Source organism: Heterocephalus glaber, unplaced genomic scaffold (genome assembly GCF_053883595.1).
Source record: "Heterocephalus glaber isolate CG9 unplaced genomic scaffold, H.glaber_assembly_v1.0 deba00001442, whole genome shotgun sequence".
Taxonomy (NCBI): domain Eukaryota; kingdom Metazoa; phylum Chordata; class Mammalia; order Rodentia; family Bathyergidae; genus Heterocephalus; species Heterocephalus glaber.
The window spans coordinates 4,761,770-4,787,878 of NW_028258296.1; the positions used below are offsets into that span (position 1 = coordinate 4,761,770).

Here is a 26,109-nt window from a genome sequence, read left to right on the forward strand (position 1 = left end):
TGTTCCTGCTTTCTCTTGTAGAAAAACTCCAATGTGTAGCAACAGTTTATAGATTTTACCAAAAAACTTCTCCTTCCTCCCTGAATCAAATACTAAAGCGTAGAGAGTATGTGACAAGGATTTCCATTACTGTCCGGTTTGCTTTCTTTTGGATTTATTTTCCACTGGAATTTTCCAAAAATGAGATTTAGTGAATTACAATTCAACTGAGCTTTTCTGTTTATGCCTGAAGTCAGAGTTTGTCTCAGCAGAGCCCGGGAGTTTCATTGCTTTCCAATCCTCCCTGGTGGACAGTAGCAAAGTGAAGCAGAGAATGCAGGAGAGAAAGAGAGAATAAGAAAGACAGAATAAGTAGGAAACCATTGGGCAGATGGAGGTTCTAATGGAGCAGGCCATATTAATTTTACTAGTATCTGAAATCTATTCTCTAAGAAGAAACTGTGTGTCCCTCCACTGGGCTGGAAGCTAAAAATTCCAAATTCCTTCTGTCTCAAGGAGAAGTCCCCTGGCTTAGTGTAGAAAGGCACCTGATTAATTAAAGTTTGTAATAAACTTGCACATAGAGATTTCATAAGAGCATCTCCAGAACGTTACACACCTTGCTGAGAGTCTTCCAACCCCGCTATCTCTTAGGACAAATGTTAACCGATGATATTTCTCGAGATTGAGGGTTTTTTTGGTTATGATCGCAATAACAAGGAAATTTGAGACTGAAAATTTTATTATTTTCAATTTTTGGCATCATATTTTTATTTCTAAAGAAATAGATCCACAGAGCCACTATAAGTGCTGAAATCAGGCCTTTAGTTGATCTGATGTAATCAGTTAAAATAGCAGATTTCTGCTTGTTTTGTAACTATCAGTGCTTCAAGAAACGTGAGAGAAATCTGTATAGAGTGACAGCCAATATATTTCAGGTGTTATTCGAGGTCCTTAAAGTCTTTTAAAATTTACAAAACCTTTGGGGTTGTTAGCTGAGAAAAGTGAGACTCAGAGAGAATGAGATTTCATCTGTCTTAAAATGTAATGCTGACATTTTTCTTCCCAACTAAGTATGCTTTCCATTGATCTTGCTGCCGTATTTACAGCTTTATAAAAGTTGTTCACTTGCATAAGATTCTTAGCAATTTCACTCAGCCCCATCAGTACGTTAGTATTTGCACAGCGAACACCAAGCCTTTTTGTGTCAGATGTATTCCATGACTATCTTCCTTAACACTCTCTCCCATGTCACCAGAAGGTCAAATACTTTTTTTTAGAAAGATATTTGAGTCCCTCGAAGTTCTTAATTGCCTTTTAGAAATGCCCATCTTACTGTCTGGCCATGAATTTCCATCTATCAAATGTGAACATCAGGGCACATTTGGATCCAACTCTGGAGACTCACTGTCTTGGAGGGCAGCATCAGCACCCTGCCCAACAGGCTCAGCTCCGAATGACAGGCTCTGCCTCGCAGAGAGGCTTTGACCTTACACAGCACAGAGACGCCTGGGTTCCCCTGAGTTGGCTGAACGCTGATGTAAGGTTGTCAAACCAAAGAGCACACTCCCACCAACCCCAAGCAATTCATTGTGGTCAGAATTACAAATATGTAGAGCTGCCAGTAGATGTTTACAGAGGACCACCATGAACTGGGTCCTGCTAGACAAGATCTCAGTTCTCCTGCTTCCTGGAGCTCACCTGGATTAAGCATCTCATAAATCCAAGGCACGAGTCTATCATTAAAAACCACAGGAGAGACTGGCCTTATCTTAACCAGGCTTACACCTTTCTTTAAGACCTCTGTGTGACAGAGGCGAAATTGGGTTATAGGACTTGTACTTAAAACTTAGAGGAAAAGCTGATATGCAAAACATTCTGAGGTCTCCTGACAAACATAGTGACTGTCCTAATGACTAGACACTGCCAGTCCATAGGCGGCATTATGCCCAGGGCAATTCAATTTGCCTGTTTTTTATTACTGAAACCAAATGTTCGGCCTGGGCTCATGAAGTAAATAAGCAATTCCATTACATGTGATTCACCTTTGAGTAACCCTCTCAGCTGATGAAGATGCAAGCTGAAACTCACATTTATTAGAGAAATAATACATTTAGTAAACATGTATTAGGTCTGTGTGTCCCCTGGGGAGTGGGCAGAGATTTCAGCATGCAAAGTACAGTTCCGGGGTTTAAGAAATGTACAGCCTCATTTGCCAAATAAGTTTGCATTTGAAAAACAACCCCCCATCAGACTGGGTTGGACTGGGGAGGAGGTGCCTGGCAAATTCCCTAAAGATAGATGGTGAGCACTCAGGAGATGGTGTGTTTCCTCTCACGGTGAGGTTTTCGGCGTGCACTGGCACAGTCTCTACCTGACGGTGAGCTCAGCCTCGCCGCGTCTGAGCCCAGCAGCCCGGTGCCAGCCCAGCCCAGCCCAGCCTGTGCGCCTCCTCTTCCTCACGGCTGTTGCTCACACAGACAAGCACCGGGAAGAGCTGGGCAGCACCGCACCGCAGCGAGGACTGCAGAGGAACGCAAACGCGGACTTTCCAAACCACTATTATACAAATTCTGAGTGGCTTTTTAAACAGAAATAACAAGCAAAGCCTTGATGCCGTGCCCGCTGGGTCCTGGGCACTGCTCTGGCACTGACTCGTACCCGTGACCACTCTGTGAACAGCTGCCTGGCTTCAGAGCCAGACCGACTCTGCTCAAAGCCTTGCTCGCTCTGACTCGTTTCGTGCTCCACAGAATGGGGGCTGGTAAGACCTTCCAGGGTCCTGGAACTGACTGGCACGGATGAGTACTTAATCATCAGGAGTGGTCTTCGCCTCTGTCCCCGAGCTCACAGGGCAAAGAAGACCAGGGTGTCCTCCAACCCTCAGATCCATCGCGGAGCTGAATCTTAACTGCAAGTAGGACAGCAACACTCGGATTCTTCTCTCAGTCCATAAGAAGTCAAATTGGGATTTGAATCCAGATCTTTGAATTCCAAAGAAAAGCCAGGTGTGGTGGGAGGCTGAGGCAGGAGGGTACTAGTTGGAGCCCAGCCTGGGCAATTTCACAACTTGGTAAGACCTTGACTCAGAATATTAAAAAGGGCTCGGGATGTAGCTCAGTGTGAAAAGCCTGCCTCCAGCCCCTGGCACCCAAAAGAAAAAGACATCCTGCTGCCTCCAGTGCTGTCTGGATGGCGCTACGCTCAGGAGCCGCCACCTCCCCTCCCAGGGCTTTTCCTTGTCCTCCAGAGCTCTGGCCACTTGAGGACCTGGCTTTGAACCTAGTTCTTGCTTCCCCCGGCTCTGCTGAATGCACAGTGTGGGGTAGGGGAACAGGAGGAGCAAGTGCACCCCAGGACAGGACCCCCCCAAAGCGGGGCATGTTCAGCCACGAAACACCAAGCAAGGGCAAGACTTTTATGAAAAAACATTTATCTTTTCTATGCACAATGCATGCTTGGTTTTTCTCTTCTATTTCATTTTCTAAATAGAGGTTACACAGTAATGAATTCATTTAATAAGCTGCAAGGGCCTGATTTGTACTTTACAAAGAGGATTGAGAAGTAATGTCTCTCTTTTAATACAATTAAGCAAATGATTTTAAAGAATGTCCCATCCATGCATGAGGGAGGGGAGGGGAGATGAAAGCACCCTCATGGGTATGGAGCTGCTGGCTTCATGGACTTTGCCATCTAACAGGAGTAATGTATATATTAGTCACTTCCCAAATCTAGGACAAAATACCACACCTGCAGTTTAAAGGAGGAGAGTCTCATTTTGGTTCATGGTTCCAATAGATTCAGTCCATGGTAAGCTGGCTCCAAGGCAGAAATGGCATGGAATTTAACAGCATGGCAGAGGAAAGCTGTTTACTGCATGGTGTCCAGGAAATAGAGGGGGAGGAGGCTAAGGACAGCAATCCATCCTTCTAGGCCTTTCTATTGCCCATGACGGATCTCCTAACAACACAATAAGCTACTAAAACCTCCATGATCCAGTCACCTTCCAAACACATGAGACTTTTGGGGGACGTTTTAGATCTTAACCATAATAATTCAACAGTATGGTTTTATGAGAAATGATCAAAGGAACAAGCAGCAGAATAAAAATGTGTTTGTGAAAAGTTGTTTGTAAACATTTGGTACTTGAGAGAGAAAAACTTGATGTTCTTTTGTAAATTCTCATGGAATTGCAACTTTCTCGTGGTGGAGACCACTATGAACACAGACTGGTGACTGTTTAGATCCTGATTTCTTCACTAGATATTGGACAACTATGACAAAGTAAAACAGAACCATAGGCCACAAACTTTAAATCAATTTGCCTTTTTTTAAATGTATTCCCCACTCAAGAGGTTCTTCCCTTTATCACAGAACAATCTAAGCTGAACTATTCCATTTATTTCTTTGTTGTGATAAAATACACATAGAGTGCAATTTTCCATTTTGGCCCTTTTAGAGCATAAAAGTCAGTAGCTTTTAGCATACTTTCACTCCAAAACATGCATCATCCATCTAGGGCCAGAATCTTTGGTCACTGGAAAAGGAAGCCCAAGTCTTTCCCGTCCTCCCCTGACCCAACCACTGTCAACATCTAGCCTGCTTTCTCTACCAGTGAATGTGCTGGTTCTGGATATTTCCTACCAACAAAATCACACAATATATAGCTCTCTCTGATTGGCTCCTCTCACTGAGCATAGTGTTTTTAAGATTCATTCATGATGCAGCATGTATCAGTACTTTACTCCTTTTTATGGCTGAATAGTATTTCTATTGCATGCATACAGCAAATTTTCATCTGTTGATGGAGAGTCATTTTATTTTAAGGGAAATTCTATTTACAAAATAATGTAAAACTCAGTGATCATGCATACCTTTACAGCTGTAATTGTATATATAAGTTTAACCTAAAGACTTTTTTAAAAATTTGACATCTCTGGCAGAAGCCTGCCTATGAGATAGTCTATATATGAAGCACATGAGATAGTGCTGGACCTCACCTATAGATTCAGGATTTGCCTCCATATAGGCAAGGAAGCCATGGACAAAACTGCCCCAGGAAAGATTCTAGAACATAGGACAGAGGCCTGAAGAGGCCCAACATTTGGGGGCAAAGTGCAGGAAGAGAGTCTTCTTGAGATTCTCCAGAGAGAGATGCTGCAGGTGAAAAAGTATAACTTAAGCTTATTACTTGAGGAAAAACACTGCCTGCTTTTCTATAGGGCTTGGAAGAGATCTAAATGAGACCACAAACTGAAGAAAGGACAACATACGCAACCAGTCTCTGACCGCTGGTCAGACTCAGGGACAGCTGCAGGCAGCGGCACAGCGATGGAACTTCCTCTGAGCCTGTGTTTCCCAGCCACTACCACCAGCTTCTAAATATGTTGCTTTCTTTATCTTATAGCATCATTCCCAACGCTACCTAAATGGAAGCATGATTCTTAACCTCTTAAAAATCAGTCTATTTAAATTTTTTTCGTGATCATTCACCATTAATATTAATTAATTATGGTGATAATTAATTAATTATCACCATTAATACCAAAGGAAACGGAGATCTCTAGCAAATGGAAGGAGACCAAGAGGTGGAGTGGGAGAGAAGAGGTAAAAAGAATTAAGATATATTCTGTTCTGTGCTCACTCACCATGAGGACTGTGGCCACCATGTACTGCAAACGTGGACGAAAAACAATAATTTATTTCAAATACCAAAGGCAGCTAGAGGTATCTGAGTTGGGTGGAGGAGCTGGAAATGGAATCCAGATTCCAGTGTGGCAGAGGCAAGACTGCGGGGTTCCCCGGGAAGGTCTCACCTCCACACTGGGCCTGTTCTAGCCCTGGATTATCGCACAAACAAAAGCCGCACCCCAAAAGATCTCCTTGTCTTGATAGTGGCAAAGGAAAAGTTCTTGTCACTTTTCAAGAATATTTCATATTTTCCCTCCCATTTTGTGGAGGAGGGTACTGGGGATCGAACTCCGGACCTTGTACTTGCGAGGCAGGCAGCGGCACCGCTGAGCTAAATCCTCAGCCCATTCCCTCCCATTCTTGGTAAAGAACAGCTGGCCCAGGTTCATGCCCCACCCCAGAAACAATTTTATTATAGAAATTAACTTTAAAATCTTCATAAAGTTATAGAGTCAAAAGTGGAAAAATCACTGGATAGAGCATTTGTTCTTTCTTTTTGAATCAGATTATTAATGTCTTAAACTTGTTATTCCTATAATATCTTTGACTGTCATTTCTCCCTTTTGAAAAGTTTGTTTGAAATTTTTTTTTTAGGCAGGGTCTCACTATGTAGTTCAGCCAGGCCTTGAATTCATGGCAATCCTCCTGCCTCAGCCTCCCAAGTGCTGGGATTATAGGCCCGACTATTTGAATATTTTGTATAGACTCTCAAAAGACATGGTCCCACCTCTGCATTCATTTTTAATGTAGTTGATGTGATTGTTTCCTCTTGGATCTTCTAAAAGATCTGTTAAGGTGTGAAAATTTTTATAACTTTATTTGCTGTAATCTTTCAGCACTGTAATCTTTCTTCATATTTTTATAAACTCAAATTTTTCCATTTTTCAGAGAGAATTTCTTCATGCTTCTTCTTATTTAACAACTTGATGAGGTTTTTTCTTGGAATTTTATATTTTTGGTGTATTCTTTTCTTTTTGTATGTCCTTTTATTGGCACATTTTAGGTGCACAACATAATAACATCCATCATTGGAAATTTGCACCTTTACATGATGAATCTTGGTTCTTATTTTTCCCCCTTCCCCTGCCCTCCCTTCACCCCTCCATCCCTCCCTATTTACAAAGACTTTGTTTCCATTTTTTCATTTTCTCATATGGATTCCATTCCCCTCTTTCCTTTCCCCTACCCCTCCCACTTCCCCCTCCCCTTTGCCCCTTTTCTTCCTATTTCACATTACATTTTTGGTGTATTCTTATATATCTTCCATATGTAATTGTATTCCATGCAATGAAAACATGATTTTCTGTGAAACCAAAGTTACAGACTGGCATAGCATTTTTTCATATGAACATGTACAAATTCTTTCATTTCTTATATCTGGTACAGACTAAGAGATAGAAACACAGGGAGAATGTAACTTGTATTAAGCTAAGCAATTAGAAATGATGCTAGGAATGGACTCTATGTCCCCAGTCCTGATCCAGTGCACTTTTTGCTGGAAAATGGACAACTCGTGACTTTCATGACCTAGTTCACATTCGCTGTTATCCAAATATGGTTAAAAACAGGACAGGGCCTATGGAAAGCTGCTCCTGCCTGATCTGTTAGTCCTTTAATATAAGAAGTAATGGAATTTGTGTGTGTTTTCTGATATATTCGGTAGTGTGCTGTCTCTGATAGGTTGAGTTACGGGAAATGAAGTACTTGAAAACACAATAATAACATTCATTCTATGGTCCTCAAATCACCAGTGGTAATTTGTGAAAATAACATATGAACCCAAAGCTAAATGGGAAGCATAGAGAAGCTGAGGAGACTTGAAGCCCAAGGGAAAATGTTGATTACACAACCATGATATTTGTTCCTTAAGAAAATGAAGTGAGAAGGAAGAAGCAAGAAAAATAAACAAAATTTAAAATGATAAGGAGAAGGTGTTCCTAAATATTATGGGTGGATAGCTTTAAATGTCAGTAAGTTTTCCTATAAACTCATCATGGGAAGAGTAATAGAAAATAGTTTTATGTGGGAAGAGAATTTTTTTTAAAAAATGGCATTTAAAGACCTAAATGTCTTAAGTGGAATGACTGTTAAAATGCAGAATTAGACCGCAAGGAGATGTTTGGGGAGTGCATTTGAGCAGTACCTTAAGAGGCAGATAATGGGTGACTCACATCACCCAAGTAGTTTGGGCTGACTCACTTGTTTTGGAAGAAGGTGTCATCAAATTGCCGATTTTGTCAGTGTTTTTCCCTTTGTTCCACCTGGCAGTGCAAAACAAATTCTAAAACATCGGTAACTTTTTCTAGCTCCATTTCCCAAGACAAGGTTCCAAAGCACCCTGTACTGAATCTAAGGTTTTGAATACATAGACATTAGGTAAATTCGAACAGCACTTGCTATCAATAAACTCACACCCCAAGTGTCCCTGTGGAATCCCAAACAGAGGTGACCGGATAGGAAGAGAAGATCCACAACTGGCTTGGATTATGAGGATGGAAGGAAGGTCCCTTCTTACCCCGCTGCTACCTGAATGATACTTCTTGGAACACAGTTTTAACCAATGAATATTATCTGCCTATCCGTACAAGATGTTGTGGACATCCAAATAATAAGGCATCGGTCTTTGTCCTAGAAAGATTCATAGTCCAGTTTCCATTAAGGAAACTGGCACAGTCAATAATGAGGAGTAACATTTGATACGTTATGATACATACATGAAGCAACATTGGGGGAACCCAGGGCCGTCAGCATCTTAGACTTCTAGGATAGAGAGGCCTTCACAGAGCACGTGGCCCTCCGGGATGAATGGAAATTAGGTGATGAATAACGGTTGTCTAAGAAAAGCTTACAACCTTCTCCATACCCATACAGCCTTAGGGGGCTCATAGAGCACCCAGCACCAAGTCCTTGACAAACATCTTGAAAAATACAATGAGGCATACCCACAGGTTGCACACTTACATAGATACACAACTGAGGAAAGTCCCATCGCCTCTGAGCACACACATTTCACAGCTGTGTTGCAGCTTTCTAAATCTATGCCCACTTGTACTGCAGATAGATTTCTTTGACCCTTTGCTGTTTCCCCACAGGATTGAAAAAACGTACAAGGAAGGCCTTTGGAATACGGAAGAAAGAGAAGGACACTGATTCCACGTACGTACTTTCCCTCCTCCAACAAACTACTTCCTAAGAGAGGTTGTAGTCACTGTCACTTAGAGATTTCCTTGAATATCAAGTGCGTTCTGTGTTCGCCTCATTTCTGGGTAAACTATGGCTGCTCTGCATAAATTCTCTTAGGTCTGTACTAAAAGGTACAGATGTTCAGATTGTCATGACTTGTTACTTTTTACTACCTGATATGTACACTTTCCAGAAGTCCTAGGAGGCAGAAAGTGTGACAATTACTTCTAGAGTAAAGGACTAAAAACTTTCCTTTCCACTTCTTAGCATTGCCTCTTGGGTGTCTGAATGGAAGGAATAGCAAAACACCTGTTTAGGTGGCTTAGCCTTCACCAAGACCAGAGCTGTTTAGTAGGTAACATCCCAAAGCTGTCACTTGGGATGACAAGATTTTGTTCAAACAGAAATTATGAGTCACGCAGCAGAGTCCAAAGCAATGCCAGAAGGGGGCTTTTATGGATCTAACTGATCTCGTGCAATTGCCCATGGACACCAATAGGCCCTTGAAAATGTCGATAACAACAGTTTCATTATAATTCCTTCTACTTATTTGATCATCTTGAATTATCCTTCAAATATATTTGGTCTGACAGCAATCTCAGCTGAGTCAGAAAGGTAACTTCAATATATGAAGGCAGCTGGCCAGGAACTCAGGATTCCAGCCCAAGACCAGTAAAAGGAGACTGGGATCGTCCTCAGAATGGAGCCCTCTAAACCCATCATTTAGCTGGACTCCCTAAAAGTTGTAAAAAAAAAAAAAGTGCATTTTTATGATGCATAAATTTGATCCCAAGATACTCAGCATTCGCTTCATCCCTGTCCTCCATGAACTTATAATTCACGGAATAAAACACTACACACATTAAAATCTCTTTCATACAACTAAAGGAGATCACACATTTGAAATGTTCCCCGATCCTCAGTACTCAGGTAATGCTCAGTACATGGCGCTTGCTGCTATCTTATTATTACGGATATGAATTTATAGTAATGTGTCCCCTGTGAGCAAAGGAGATGGAATTTCATGGGCGTTAGCGGGCGAGGAAGGCTCACATTTGGATGATGATCTGTTATGCTCAGGGCAGGCGGAGCACTGATCTTGGTTTCAGGAACGTGTGGCCATGGATTTCTCACAACAAGAGCAACAAGAGCAAAGGCAGAGGGAGGTGGGAAAGTCGGGAGGCCCGGGAGAGTCGAGTGGTGAGGTGTCCCGCTGGCCACAGGGAAAGGTGACGTGGGAGGCGAGGCTGGAAAGGAGCCAGCCAGGAGAGCCAGGGAGGAGAGCTCCAGCGCTGGGCTGAGGTGCCTGGGCCCCCTTCCTTAGGCGGAGGCTCACCTTGACACCACGGAAGGATTTAAGCCACAGAATGCAATGGGTTAGGGAGGCAGGAGTTATTTATTGGGTCTAGATACCAAATGTTAAAGTCTCTTTTTGTTATGTTTGTGCTTTTTTTCTTTTGGAAAATACCTCATGGAAATTATATTTACTGTAGTCCTGACAGTTTTCCTGAATGATTGAGATAGAAATATTTTTCTACAATTTACAACGCTTCTTAGTAAGCTTGACACCACCCAGAACAGGTGGCGTCCCCTGCTAGGTTGGAATGCCTGCACTCTTGTCCCAACTCTGACAGTGACACTGTGGCCTTAGAAACTACATTTTCTTTGCTGGGCCTCCATTTCCTCAACCATCAGAAGTTTACTCTCACTGGAATCTCCTTCACCTGAAGGGCCAGGCACTGCACCAACCATTCTGCTAGCAAGGCCTGTGGGCGCCAACCATGAGCCACATGGGCGAGGGCCACTGTTGCTTGCACTCAGCACATCAGAGCAGAAGCCAAGTCCATTGTCCTAGGCAGACAGTGTCGGTGACTGCTCTCTCTAAAGGAAAAGAGAGGCCCAATGTGGTGATGCAGGCCTGTAATACTAGCACTTGAGAGGCTGAGACAGGAGGATCACCTCGAGTTCAAGGCCAGCCTGGGCTACATAGTGAGATCCTGTCTCAAAATATCAGAGGAAGGGAGGAAGGGAGGAAGGGAGGAAGGGAGGAAGGAGAGAAAAGAAAAGAAAATTAACCTCTCCAGGACAGGCTGAGCTAATTTACAAGGGGCCAAAGCACTTTCTCTGTCACCATTTCTAAAGCAATGCAAATAAGTAAGTTACTCCTCGTGGCTCTGGGTAGGTGCCTAGTTTCGTTCTCCAGCCCTCTGAGGAGGCATCTCTGTGTAGAATCCCGACTACCTCTCCTTAACCTCTTACATCTCAGAGCCCAAATTTTTTATCTGACAGCAAATGAGCCATACTCTGCTTCCCCTAGCAGCGATGGCCAACAAACGAGCTGCTTTGTAGAACCCTTTGTTTTCCCTGAACCTCTGCTCACTAACTGGATCACATAGCATTTTTGGAAAAGGATTCATCATCGCAAAGGCGTTGGTGAAATGCTCTGGCGATTTGCGGGCCCTTCAGCTTTCGTTAGAGCTCACATGAGTCCGCAGTCCCAGAAACCTTGTTGATGAAAACTGTTTTCAGGGCTGCTGAACTGGCTCGGGTTGCTAGGCAACCTGCTAGGGTAGCCGCTGGCACCAACTTGCGCCGACTGAGCCCCTCAGCCAGAGCTTCCTGATTTGATCACCGTTACAGGGCTGATTGAGAGGGGAGGGGAGAGAGCCTGACAAGTGGCAGCACTGTGCAAGATGTTTTGTTGCGCTGATATCCTTTCTAATCCTCAAAGTAATTCGTAGGCCAGTAGTTAAATCTCAGTTGCAGACATGAGAAATCAGTGCCAAAGAGGCTCAGGTCTTGCTGAAGGCCATGAGGAAAATGGGATTTGGAGCCCGCATCTGAGTTCACAGACGAATGCAGATGCATACAACATGCACAGATCCAGATGCTGTCCCAGCTTTGCATTTCTCTCTCCCCATAGGTCCCACCCTGTGAAGCAGTAATGAATTTCCTTACCCGGTCCACCTCCTGAAGAACAGTTCCACCCCTACCGAACTCCTAGAGACATCACAGGCCATCCAAGCACTGATGTAATTGTTTTTCCAACAAAACAGCTCCCTCTCTGAGCATAATTCTGGTTCTTTGTTATAGCAAACATTTTTAAGGTCCTTAAAAAGTGAATTAAAATTGAGAGTTGGAACTGACAGTGGCCACCAGCCTAGTTCCCTAAAGTAATGATGAAAATCCCCCTCCCACATCACTCTACCACCGAGTGGAAGAGACGGCATGGAAATCATAGTCAGCTACACTTTGATTGCTTAGCATGTGTCAGAAAGCATTAAGTTCCTCATGTCTGTTCTCCTCCTTACCCCGGCCTGGAGGGAGTGGGGAACATGTTCAAGGTCACAGAACCATGTGTGTTGAAGTCTGAACTCCAGATTCATCCTCCTCAGGAGCCACTGCCCCTAACTGCTATTGCTCAGTGTCACCACGCACAGTGACCCTGTAACCAAGAGAGTCATCTGAGGGAATCACTTAGCAAATATCACCCTGTTTCCTGCCCTTCTGTAATTAAAGGAGACATAAATATAAAAATATAGAAGAAGGTACAGATTCTCAAAATAAGTTGAAAAAACGCCAGAAAAGACTACGATTATAAGAGACAATTCAGGACTGCTCACGGGGTAGCAAGATAGGAGAGAAGAGACGCATTTATTCTGCCTTGTAGTCTTGTGGAAAACTCTTTCATGTTCAAATATCAAGGATCTTACAACTTACTTGTTTTGAGTTAGCTTTCCTCAGCCAGGTTGCTGGGTGAAGACAGTGGTTAATGATTCTTATTGTGATAGGGTAAGCTGCGAAGCAGGAGTGCTTGATCTTCATAAATGCTATCAATTTCTTTCTCTTACAGAGGTTCTCCAGATCGAGATGGAATTGTAAGTATTTAAATAACCATTTTAGCAGGTTTGCATGTAATATATGCCATGTTTCAATTGCTTGAAGCCCCATTATTTTTTTCCATTTTTCCTCCTGTAGGGTTAAAAAAAAAATAGATTGGATGGCTTTTCAGACTTCTCACTGCTATAATTTTCTCCAATAATTGCATGAGACAAAAATGTAGTCTTGGTGAAGTTGGACTTATTTATTGCATTCCCCTGAACCCCTGTCCAGGAGCAGGGAAGAAAGCTGGGTATGAAGGGTGGGTCAAAAGCCAGACTGCACGCAGGGGCTGCTGCCATTGCTGTTTTTCTGTTTCCAGTCTAACGATGTAAAATCTCATTATGTGAGAACGTATTTCTCCAACTCAGGCTGCAGAGTCATAAAGGAGCTAGGATCCAATAAAAATGAAAGAAGCTTTTTCCCTTGGTAGTTGGGCTGCAGATTCATTTTCTATAGTAAATTCAAAAATAGAGAATGGTCTTAAAACCATTTATGGCCAAATTTACAGCCTGAAGGGAGAAATACATCCACTGGACTTAGATTTAACAGACAATCTGACTCCTTGCTGGCTGCCAGATTTCTTGCTTTTTGAAGACGCCTGGGGTACGCAGGCTGAGATTTACCGGAGCTGTGCTTACAGGATTCTGCCCCAACTTCTAAAACAACTTCCTTCAAATCTAAATCAGATGCCTATTCACAGGGTTTAAAAGAACAGCTGTTACTGGAGAAAAACATGAACTCATATTAGGTTCTCTGGGCTGGAGTGGGAACTAAAATAAACCTGGTGATTAAAAATACTTTTTTCCCCAAAATCACCCTTTATAATAGTATACCTAAGTCGGGGCACTAATGGAAGCTATAGCAGGATCCCCCCCCCCACACACACACACGAGCCGAGGTTCTTCGGATGGGGTGCGTGTACTTCTGTGGTTCTCACTATGGATGTTGAGGAAATAGACGGAAATTCACCAGACACTGGGTAACACTGTAATCAAGGCTCTATTCAGCAGGGGAAAAAAAGACCCAGAAGACTCAGCTTCTCCTCAGCCCTTGCTTCTGGCTCAGAGCCCTCTCCTTAACTCTGTCTCGGGTACTCTTTGCGTCTGTGTCTTCTCTCTGCTACTGCCGCAGCCCCCACCCCAGCCCTCCCGTCCACTCTGTTCCCACCTCTGCAAGGCCCTGCCAGCCCCTCCGCTTTGCTCCGACCACCCAGGACCGGATCCCTGGCTCTTGCTACCATCACTGCCCCTCCTGGTCTCATCCTTTTCCTCTCTCCACGCTCACACCCCAGCCCTGCTTGTCTCTGAGTCATCTCTGAGGCCCCCTCGCTACCTCTGTTCTCTGCTTTGGGGGGGCCTTGTCTAAGCCTCTGGTGGAACACGCACCTTAACGTGGCAGCTGGTGAGGACAGGTGACCGGACACTCTGGGGACACATCCTCCTGAGGTGACGGCTTCAAGCCTGACCCCAGAGCGCTCCCTACGCACTCCAGGTGCCACAGAGTTGTTTGATAGCAGGTGCATCCCGTCCTCTTCGGTCCTTAATCAGAAACCTTTAGTATCACTGGTCGTGGTCAGTGAGAAAGAATTATTTAATTTCATTTTCTCAGGAAAGAAAGCAGAACTGCTCTGAAAGCTACAGTCGAAATAGTTGCATTTTCTCAGAAAGAGGGTAGACGGCTTCATAGGTAATTGGAAATTACTCAGCTACTACCTTTACTACTTGAAAATGTTCCCAAAACTTGGTGGCACAGTTTGAAACCCAGCGCAGACGGTTGAACCCAAGTTTCTGGCTCTATTCAGTCCTTGGAAATCACAACCTGGTTTTCTCTCACTCACACGGATTCCTTGCAGACCTTGTACCTGTGGGCTCAGTCCCCTTTCCAGTGCCTGAGGTCACTCCCAAAGGATGATCCTCATGGGGTCCTGTGAAGCACAGGAGGTGTAGACCCAGCTGGTGCCCATGAGCTGGGTAAGCACATGGCAGCGGGCATGAAGGCTCTCAGGGGTGAGGCTTACTTAACTTCCCTTTCTCAGAATCAGCGCACCCCATTGCTGGTGGCATTGCTCTAACGGAGGCATCCTGGCTGGGCTGTACACATGCCGGTGCGCTTGTCCTGCTGTCCACCACTGAATGTGGCCACGACTGGCAGAGCTGTCCCTCACAGTGTCAGGACCTCGGGCAGCTGAGTGTGACACACATGTTAACCCAGAGACGAACTGATGTGCCCAGCATACACGAACTTTCTCCTAGGCAGTTCCGATCCTCCACAAACAAACCGAAGCTTGAGCGCCACAGCTCTTACCGGAGAGACTCTGGCATGCTCCTGGCTGGACGGGCCAGCAGGGAAGACACACTGGGGACAGCCGGCTGTGTGTGCTCGAGGGGTTGGGGGAGCAAGGCAGAGCTAAGCTGTTCACACTTAGATCAAGAGCGCAGCCATTTCTTTCAGTCTCTTCTTGTTGTCTTGGTGTCTAAATGCTGGCTGAGTGAGGACTAGATCCACACGGGCCGTGCCTGGGACACATCCTCCCCCTCCCGTCCTTCTCCTCCCTTCCTCCCTGGCCTCACCAGTCTCGCTGGCCTGCTGAATAGAGCCTCGTTATGGGCCCCAAAACTTTGCCCAGGTTGGTAGGCCATACAATTTGGCCTAGAAACTGTTTCTTTTATGGCATGTCTGCTGACTCCATGTGATTCTTTATATGAGTCTTGAAGAACAAACAGATCCTTTAATAACTTTTTTCTACATGAAAACAATCGATTCCAGCAGCCCAGCCCACACGAGCCACCCTACAGTAACAGAGCAGAGTGTGCGCGTGAAGGAGGAAAGAAGGTTTCGGTAAGCAAACAGCTTTGAGTTGAAAACTTCCAAGGGGTTGTAGAAACAGTGAGTAAGATCCCAATTTGAAATTTGGAAAACACTGTAGCTTTTTTATTCACCCTACTTTAAAGAGGAGTCTTTCTCCAGTATTTCCAAATTATTTCCTGAACACCCAGGGCTGATTTTTAAACCAGTCATAGACATCTGTGTATCGACTTCTGAATATTCTTTGAAAGAATGATCAGGTATTTAAAAAAGAAGAAGAACTTTTATTTTGTTTGTCTTGGACAAAAAACAAAGATCCAAATTTTTTTTAAAAAATCTGCTGTCTATAAGGAAGGCTTTGGCGATCATGTAAACATTACCGTGAAAATTGAGTAGCGTCATTTGCTTGGATGAGCACCTTGCCAATTACATCGGGAATTTTCCAGGACTTACTCTGTAGGAACCCTGTTCTAAAGGGTGTAGGATCAGGGACCCTACACAGCACTGATGTGCTGTCTCTATAACTGCATGATCCAATGTGGTAGCCAGTGTGACTATTTAGTTAAAATTCAGTCCTGGTCACACTTACTGCCTTTTAAATATTCCACAGCTGCTCGTCCCTGGTGGCTACCATATTGGACGGCAGTGGTTGGAACATTTCCATCTTCTCAGAGAGTTCCACTGGACCGTGCTGTTCTGCAGCATCTTTTACAAAGTGATTCCAGTCTACTTTGGTAAAGATGCTGCTTGGGCAATATATCAGGTGTCTTTAACACTTCCTACCCAGGGACTGGTACAGTGCCATGAGTTGACCTCAGAAAACAGTGGCCATTCACAGTGGAAACTGAGAACTTGGAAGGATGTGTAACGGGACACAGTTTTACTAGATTTGTCGATTTGGCCCATTACATTATCTGAGAATAGATAATAGGACTAACTAAATAAAATACCCATTTAAAAATATTAACATCCCCATGAGCCTCAGTTATCTTTAAATAAGTCATATATTTAAGTTATAAAGGTTCCTTATGCTAGGTGTAGAATGTTAGAAAATACAGAAATAGAAGAGCGGAAAGAATGCACTACTCCCACTGCAGGAGAAAAATCACCACTTCACACATTGATGAATAACTCACTTTGCTTTCAAGATCAAGCCTAGGTGTCAAATGATGCCCCCCCATCCCTGCGCTATGTTCCTTCCCGCTTTCTCTTCAAAGTTTTTGCCCTCAGTGTATCGCGACTGGAAAGCATACCTTGTTCAGTGCACAAGCAACAAAAAAAAATCTTTCTTAGGATTTAACAAGAACCATTCCCCAGCCTAGCTTGAACAGTTTTCCCTTGTGAAACTAATGTTGGTAAGAGCACACTGCCGTGAATGAGGCCAAACTGTCAATGTCTCTAGTAAAGCCAAGTGTGTGAGTGTGTGTCGAATATCTGCTAAGAAGAATGTATTGTTATGAATTGTTGTTTGTGTTTAGTATTTGTTTTTAAAATGTTTCTTTTTTAAACGAAAAAATTTTATGGGTTTTGCTTTTCCTTCATCTCAACCTTCTATTGGTTTTCATAGAAATGGAAATTTTCACTCAGCCCATATATAGAAATTCAGGAACTTCTGTACATACAATATGAGACATGTATTACAAATTGTATGTATAGTCACATACATGCACATGGACATTTACAATTTGCTCAGCTGAACATATAGGCTATCTTGGTTTTAAAGGGCTTTAATTGAGGAGATGATATTGTCATGGAAACAAACTGTAGAACTGAAAATTTTGAACTCAGTAATTTAATCTTTTTTAGCTTTTAGATGGCAGTGCTTGGAATTAAGGAATTATTAAAAACTGAAAGGCATATTGATAGCAGTATCATGTTGATCACAAAATTCATGAGTTTACTCCTCTGGAATCAACTTAGTTCATTTGATTCCTGATTATTATAAATTAAATTTTATATTGAACTTAGTTATTACACATGCTTTCTAAGAAGGAGTTGGTGCATTTTGCAATGAAATTGTATACAAAAAGATCAATAAAACAGAAATTTAAAAAATACGACAAAAATAGGAACCACACCTATTTTCAGGGAAGAGAGGAATTTTTATTGTCACATGATAAGTTATTAAGTGGAATTTGCTCTCAGCAGTAGCTTCCTAAAAGGAATAGGTACAGAACTGACATGGGAAGTTGTGAACAAGATCCGTGAAGAAAGTAGAAAGAACATCACTGAGACATCAATTGGAAGAAGTCATTCTATGGGAGGATTAGGGGGCGCAGCACCTTTGACGGGAGCAGGGCAAAGATGGAGAGAAGCACAGGCCTGGGTTTGGGGTGCAGGCGTCTGTGGATGCACGAAGGGGTTCCCCACATTTGTACCTTCCATGCAGTCGTGTTAGAGAAAGAAGGGGTGTCCATATATTCTCTGCCCCTTGTCCCCCTGTGCCCTTGCTAACCCACTGGCAGCTCTTGGGATGCCCAGTGAACATTCGGGAATGTTTGCTCACTAAAGATCCTCTTGCAAACAGAAACACTTCCTCCCCTCACCTATTTGTCAAATTGAGTGTTAGCCACTTAGGCTGACGTTCGAGTGGTCTCTGTGTGTCAGTGCAAAATCAAAAGTCCTGTCCTCAAGCCTCGGGCCGCACCGTCTGATACGTGCTGTCCTGAGATCCGCTGCGTGGTGACTTGGATGCACCACCATGAGCAACTGGACTTATGTTTCGGTCCTTTGCTCACAAAAGGAAGAAAATTTTAGCAACTTTTGTTTGGATGTTCTTTGTTCATGTGTTTGTGGTCACACGTCACAATTGTACTTTAAGATAAAGTTCCTCTCTGGAAATTCTTGAAATAAACTTCAAGATAATCAAGAGCCAAAGTAAAACTTTAAGACAATCAAGACTGAATAATGCTCATTTTCAATCTACTCACAAAAATATGGGCACAGGGAGGCAGGGAACACATGGGCAAGGGAAATCCACCCCGATCCTCAAATTCTATGCTAATAACTTGGTGAGAAACTGCCAGTTGGAAGGAATACCAGCCTCACTTGTAATAACTAGGGACTGAATAAACTAATCTGGAGCTTTCTTCTTTTGTATTTTATCTGGTAGTTAGGAAAAAAAATTAAGTCAGTGTTTGAAATGCTGAAAGATTAGTTAATGGCTTGGATGAACACTCTTTGGATATGTTGGAATTAATTGTATATGATAGCAACATAGAAGTCAAAATGTTGCCATTGGAAATATATCTGTATTCATTATATCCCCTGAAGGTATAGAGAATTAAATTATAATGTAGGTGTTGCTCATTCTCCCATAATTACATAAAACTTGAGCCTCTAGCTGTTAATAGCTCTCTCCCTAGGACCCTACAGGCTTTGTGAAGTGAGTGTGTAGGTTTTTTATTCAGTGTCATGGCAGCCGGATTTTCCACTCATTACCCAGTGTGGTTTCATACTAGGCTGTTCTCATTTGTCTTTCCAGTGCTGGATTTTGGTAGCACTTGATAAATATAGATAAGAGTTCCATGGTTTTTGTTCTGTTATTTGTTTGGTTTTCATTTAAATGTTGGTCTCCTAAATTTATTTTGAAATTTATTACAGAAGAAAAGCAATGGAGCACCAAATGGATTTTATGCAGAAATTGATTGGGAAAGATATGTGAGTATCAAAATGCTGTCTCTTATATCGAGTATTGGATAATTTAGAATTAAAGCACTCCAATTTATAATAAGACATGGAGAAAAGTGAAATACATGAAAGTCCCTCCATCTTATAAGGAATTTCTGCACTCTCAGGACAGCAGGGAGCTGTCTCCTGATTGGACACCTGGTCCTCCCACCCGTGTATTAGCTCTGTGTGGCCATAGAACAGTTTTTTGTTGAAGTTAGTATAGTAGTTAATTTCCCAACAAAAGTGGAGTTGGTATAATAGTTACTTCGTATTATTGTGACAAGGACTCGATGAGCCTTAAGTAGCTGCTCACAGAACCTTTCCAGAGCATACCAACCCAGGACGTGCTGAGACATGCTTTTTCTTGTAGTAACGCTGGGTGTTTCTGCCCAGATTCTGAGCAGCTTTGAGAGTCGAGGCAAGTCACTTAACCACTGAGCCTCATGGTACAGAGTCCCAGGTCAAATGACAATCACATGTTGCTCTCCAAGGAGTGGTGTGAACCCAGCAGAGCCCTAAACTCTCCCCGTAATTCCCCCCCAAACCGACTAATGTCACCACCACACTTCACACACCACAACAGCGCCACCTGTTGGACCGAGCCGGGATCACTCTCAGGTGCCTCATGGAGAAGGAGGCAGTGGTTTCTGTCCTGAAGTTCGGGTGGGTTGCATGTGAAATACCCAAATTCATGAAATCACCGGATGAATTTGCTCTTAGCCTTTAGCCGACTCTCCTAGCCCGACTGTCTATTTCATGAAAAGTAAAGCTTTTGCATATTTGTTAATAAGACTTGTTTTCATAATAAATACATCACTTATTGCATATTCACTGTCATTTATAATAGTAAATGCTATTAAAACCTTTCCTCCTGAAAAGTAAAAGACCACGTTTTCTATACTGTCGAGAAAACTGAGGCTCAGGGAGGTGAAACTCCTCATGTTTGCCACCTCTGCTGCCCAGATATGCCGCTCTGCCAACATGCTGTCTTCTTCTCAGCTTATTTCCCAAGATTGAGATCCTTTTGATATTTTTAGCACTTCAGCCCCCTAGAATGTTTAATAGCCCCCAACTTACATTCAGATTATTCACAGATAATGTTACAAGGGAAACTACTAGATAGGAAGAGGAATTTCTTTTCTCAAAATCAATTCTTTTTTACCTAGAAAGATTTTCTTGTATTTTGTAGGATTCTTCAATACACAAGAATAGTAAACTCTAAGCAAAAAGGAAGAATGATCATTAAAATGTCAAATTATTCATCAAATTCTACAAACAACCTCCCATCCCTCACAAAAACCCTAAACTCTAGTGCTGCCCCCAGGCATGAAGTGTTTAAATGACACATAACTTCCTTCAGATGGATTTGGTCCTAAAAATCAGATCACACAGAAATTGCTGTTCAATTGCTCTAAATGTTAAGAAGAATTTTATTCTTGACAGCGCCCCCATTGTGGTAAGAAAAGTCTCAGAAAGAATGTGAGCGTTAAGCAAGGTTCTGAATGTAGGTAGAGGCAAGCCAGCTGTGTATTTGAGCGAAGAGAAGTCCATGCTGGCAAAACTGCATTCGTGGGGACCCTGAATGAGACAGTGCTGCAGAATCCAATGGTAAAAGTTCACAGCAGGACCCAGACATGGTGGGAATGCCAGCATTCTCAGAGGCTGAGGCAGGAGGATTGCCCAGAGTTTGAAGCCAGCCTGGGCTGCATAGTGAGTTCAAGGTCAGCCTGAACTACAGAGCAAGACCCTGTCTCAAAAACCAAAAACGACGACAGCATTTTCCATGGAATCCAGGGCCTGTTCTTCCTGCGTGGCCACGGCGTTATCATTGCTTTAGAGGCTCTGAAACTCCTCCGCCCCACCCATGCTCTCTGTCCCAGGCCTGCAAACGGAGCCACCGTCCTGCTGTCCGTCTTCCTCCCTTCCGGCTCACAAGGGCCCTGTCTCACCTTGCCTGGCCCCGGGCATGGGAACGAAGCCCGATGCATGTGTCTTGGCACAAGGCATCTGGTTTCACCTCAGTTCCTCCTTGGTGATTGGGATCATGTTTTCCACTTAAGGCTGGGCTGTCCTGCAGGGAGATAAAGTGTGAGCCCCAATTCTGACCCTACAGTGGGAACTCAAATGTGGACTATGGAGCCCAACCCTGCAAGTGAAGTGGCCTTTTATCTTTCCTGCCTTTTTCTTACAAGTACGAGCTGTCCTCGGGCAGGGTTGAAGCTGGAAGTACCGGGGGCTTCCAGGACCTGGAGGGTCCAAACCTGGACTCTGCTGGAAGCTTCCTCACCCTTTCCTCCTGGACCTTATCTGTTTCCTCAAGCTGATGATCAGCCCTGGACTCCTCCCATCCCACTGACCTGAGCCAGGGTCTTGGAGCGTCCATCTTCACCATCCTTGCTCCAGGCCCTCTGCCCTAGGCTCCCTGGAATCAGATCCCCAAGACACCTTGATTCTGCAGTCAGCGTGCCACACCCCACAGAGAGGCTACAGCTGCTCCGACCTGGAAGGCACGGGGCCTCCCACACAGCTTCTGTCCCTTGCTGGCTGCTGTCATGCCTCCTGCAGGCCCTTCTGCCCTGTCACTCTGTCCTCTCCTGGCTATACAGAAAGGTTCATGTGAACATGCCCGCATCTTTCAAATATCACTGATTTCGTCTTCCTTTTAACACTGGTGGGCTGTTTTTGTTTGTGGGTGTTTTGTTCTGCTCTGCACTGGGGATTGAGCACACCAGCACTCTACCACAGAGCTACATCCTCGACCCTTTTTTAAAATTTTTAATTTTGAGATAAGGTCTCACCTAGGGTCTCACCTGGATGGGATTCAAACTTGCCATTCTCCTGCCTCAGCATTCCTAACTGCTGGGGATACAGACTTGTGTCACCACAAATGGCTTAATGTTTCGTGTTGAGTTGTTTTTCTTTTTGATTTTTGCCTACTCAAAAATATTTCAGGTTCCCTGAGGACAGATCATTTGCATTATGATCCCTGCATTGCTGGGCATAGTTCTTGGCTTACAGGAAATGGCAAAATAATGGCAAAATCTCTTTGTGTGCCACCTCTTGATGACAATTGATTCCTCCTCTATTTTCAGACTAAAAGAATTCTCCAAGTTTCCCTGGGTAAATATCTAAAGATACACTGCTCAAAAGTTAAAACCTTAGCCCCCTAAAGGAGAGACCTGCCTATATCCTCAAATAGATGATGCTAGAAAGAAAACAAATAATTCCTCCATCATTTCAGGGTAACGACCTGCTCCTGTGCACTTGTATTTTGTAGAACTCACCTGAACTGGATGAAGAAGGCTACAGCATCAGACCCGAGGAACCCGGCTATATCCTTTCTTTATTTGTTTTAATTGTAATTTTTATTCTCTCTCGGAAAACAGTAAGCTAAATTCAGATTTTACAAAGGTGATGAAATCATCTAAGCTACTTTTCCTAACTTTAGAGATGGATAAAGAGCCCAGGGAACGGCCTGAGGGCTACCAAGCAAGCAGTTTGCCCTAATCTATTCATGGGGGAGGGGGGAGAACAGGAAAAAAAGCACTGAAGCCCAGTTGTGTGATTGTGGGTATTGAGCCGTCTGCTCAAACCTGACCTGACAGCGTCATTCATGATCACTGGCAAGTCGCTCCCGCCCTGCTGCCCCGCCCCCCATTCATTGCTGGGCAAAACATGTCTCCCCCGAAGCACTTACAACTCAACCCCAGCTGTAGAGTAGCCGTCCTCCCCTCTGTCTGAGGGTGATGGGCTCGGGCACCTGTGTCATGCGGAAACGCCCTACGGCAGCAAAGATGTAGGCTGTCAGTGATGGCTCCTTCAAATTCACCGTCTTTGATCCTGCTCAGAGGACAGGTGAAGAAATCCTAGCCTTCGCCTGTTTATTTTTAGTTTTTTGGCTTTGATTTCTCAGCCTCTGAGGACCCTTTGCCATGTCTGTGTCTTAGCCTCATCGGCAACTCCCAACAGAAGAAAGAGCTAAGTATCTTTAACTGTGTTCTACCTACCAAAGGAAAGCACTTTTACTCCTCCAGTGAATCAGAAGAGGAAGAAGAATCACACAGGAAGTTCAATATCAAGATCAAGCCATTGCAATCAAAAGACATTCTTAAGAATGCTGCCACTGTCGATGAGCTGAAAGCATCAATAGGGAACATCGCGCTGTCCCCATCACCCGTGGTGAGTGGCATTCTCATGCTAAGCTTTGGTGACACTGGGCAGATACATGTGTGCTGCTCATCGGAGACTCCTCACACTGGAGGCTGCTGCATACGCTCACCATTTCCTGAATTCCGTCACTCTCTAGCTTAAGAAAATTCACTCACTTAGTACTGCACTTCTTATGCTTTGCAAAATGCTAAAAATGCGTGGAAACACGTTTTCTTTTATATTCCTGCAAGTATTATAACATAGAAAGGAAAAAGTAACAAAAAAAAATCCACACTTACTTCTGAGGCAGACTTAATGATTAAAAACAACATGAAGTTCACAGATTTACTGAGTTTTAAAAACACATCTTAGTTTCCTTTTTCCTGGTACAAACACATGAAAGGAAACTAAGAAAAATGTTTTTAGAAAGATTTTTCCTTGCTCTGGTCCAAAAGGAAATAATAAAAATCAGTTTAACTTGGTAGTAAAACTCCTATTCTTTATATTTTATTATCCAAGGGTCTTAAACACTCATCGTCAGGGTACCACAAGTGCAATCATTGACCTGTTTTATATTATTCAAATCAGTATTGTCTCACAATCTGTGCTTCCTTCTGTTCCTCGATTCCTATCTACTAAATTTCTTTAGTTGCTAAATTCTGAATCTCCAAATTTACTGGGTTTTTTCCCTGTGGTGTTTGGTAAATGCCACCATTGTTTTCTAAAAATAGCTGTGAGGAGCAGCTGAAGGCTTTTGTGTTGCAGCCAACACGGTGTTGGCATCTTCCTTAGGGGACTCTGATCTCCCAGCAGCCTCTGCCTGAACAGACTACTTAATAAACCCGGGGTCATTTTCCAGGTACTTCTGGAAATTTCTCAATTAACCTTTCTAAAGGAGTTGTAATCGTTCATCCTTGGAGAATAAATTTCTGCCTGCCTGGGAGGAAGGAAGTCTATAATGACACCTTCCTTAGACCTTGGTGCTTATCAAGACTGTTCTCAGTGCTGTTGGAGACAAATAAAATGATTGCTAATCATAACTGACCACAGCAAGTGATATTCTAGGTAATTTTTAGTCATATACCACCTGCCACCCAAGCATAGATTTCTGAAAAGGATGAAATAGATTAGTTTTCTTGCACCTCCTTAGAACAAGATACAGATTTTAAGTTCACATTTCTAGTAATGGGGGAATCTTAAATTCATACATTTTCACTTTTCAGCTGGCACCTTTCAAATCAATTTGAACTTAGAGAATAATTTGTGATAGTGAAAATTTATTAAGTGCCAGAAAACAATTTGCATTCACTTCTCTGTGGGGCCTAATAACTTTAGCGGGCACTTGGAAGCTACCTGGGGTAAGTGGAAGAGGGCATATTGGCGAGATTATGCGAACAAATGTACGTGGAGTCCCAGTTAGGGGAACTGTCCCAGAAACACGGTACATGTATGCTGAAAGCTGGTTGAATCGAGGAAAGGAGAAATCCTGCATCAAAAAGAACATGTGCCTGAGTCATCTGCTAGAGAGTCTTTCAAACTGGCACTGTTGAGAGTGCAGGGAGAAGAGTATTTGCTGGTTTTGATCTCTTCTCAACACCGGCTGCTAAGGTACGATATTGGCATGATGTGCTTACTTAAGACTGGTGAAAAAAACCTTAGGACCAGCAACCACCCAAGCCAGCGGATCCACTGTTCCTCCTCCCTCCACACCTCCAATTTTCCCGCCAACATGAGAACTCATTTCTTCCATTATGTGGTTCTCAAGTGTGTGTAATTTTTGATGTTTAGTATAGAAGAGTAGGCTACTCATATTTTAAGAACAAGGGAGCACAACATTCTTAGCTATAGAATGCTTGTCCTCTTCTAGATTACCACATGTCCAGAGCATGATCCAAAATACAGTGTTTCACTTTTTAAAATTTTTATTACAGTGAAAGATATGTTGCCACTAGCCCCCCTTGATATTTTCCCCCTTGCTTCAAACACACACTTTTCCCATAGCTCTTGCTACTTCTTGTAGCAGCTCTGGAGTCCTCTTTCCTGAGGGTCTTTAGTTGTGCTGTCCTGGCTGCCTTGATCTCCTGAATGGATTCCAAACATTTTCCTTTCATGGTCATTTTGACTGTGGGGAAGAGCCTGAAGTCACACAGTGCCAGATCTGGTGAATAAGGTGAATGAAGATACACCATCATGTTTTTATAAGCTTCCTTTCCTTTGGGTGGTACTCGGCAGCAACATTCACTGGAATTTTGATCACCTCATGAAGATACTCAGGAAAGAGGACTTCCAGAACTGCTTCAGAAAGAGGTGAGAGTAATGGGATAAGTATATTTGAAGCAAGAGAAGTGTTTTGAGGGTGACTAATGGCAATGTTTCTTTTACTGTAATGAATTTTATAATTTAAGCATTTGCTATACTTTTCTACCACCCTTCGTATATCCCATAATTGACATGCACCACTGCATCTCCATAACCAAGCAAGTAGAAACAACTTCCTGAAATCCAACTGACACTGTGATAAAAGTGGCAAATGATTTGTACCACTTTAGGTGTCTCCAGCCAGACTCTTAGACATCTATACTTTCTTCAAATAGTTAAAAAGAAATAGAGCTACACCAGTTTAGAATGTATCAACATATTTCACTAAGGTGTGGCTGTTGTGGTACAAAAGCATCAATCACTAAGTTCATAGAAATAGAGGATATTCCAAATGATTTATAACAATGGCTTGGGCCAAATTTCTAACTT

General features: G+C 43.2%; 1 protein-coding gene across 18 annotated transcripts in view; it reads left to right on the top strand.

Moving 5' to 3' along the window:
• The window catches only part of Sgip1 (SH3GL interacting endocytic adaptor 1), a 195,436-nt gene that overhangs the window by 88,919 nt on the left and 80,408 nt on the right, over positions 1-26,109 (top strand). For 10 of the 18 annotated variants that reach the window (XM_013070980.3, XM_087212866.1, XM_087212867.1 and 7 more), the window contains 6 exons: positions 8,763-8,826; positions 12,707-12,731; positions 15,502-15,573; positions 19,144-19,200; positions 22,490-22,544; positions 23,216-23,391. In XM_013070980.3, coding sequence (XP_012926434.2) covers positions 8,763-8,826; positions 12,707-12,731; positions 15,502-15,573; positions 19,144-19,200; positions 22,490-22,544; positions 23,216-23,391 — 449 coding nt within the window. The remainder of the gene's footprint in view (positions 1-8,762; positions 8,827-12,706; positions 12,732-15,501; positions 15,574-19,143; positions 19,201-22,489; positions 22,545-23,215; positions 23,392-26,109) is intronic. The other 8 variants (XM_087212873.1, XM_087212868.1, XM_013070987.3 and 5 more) reach the window with 2 other exon arrangements.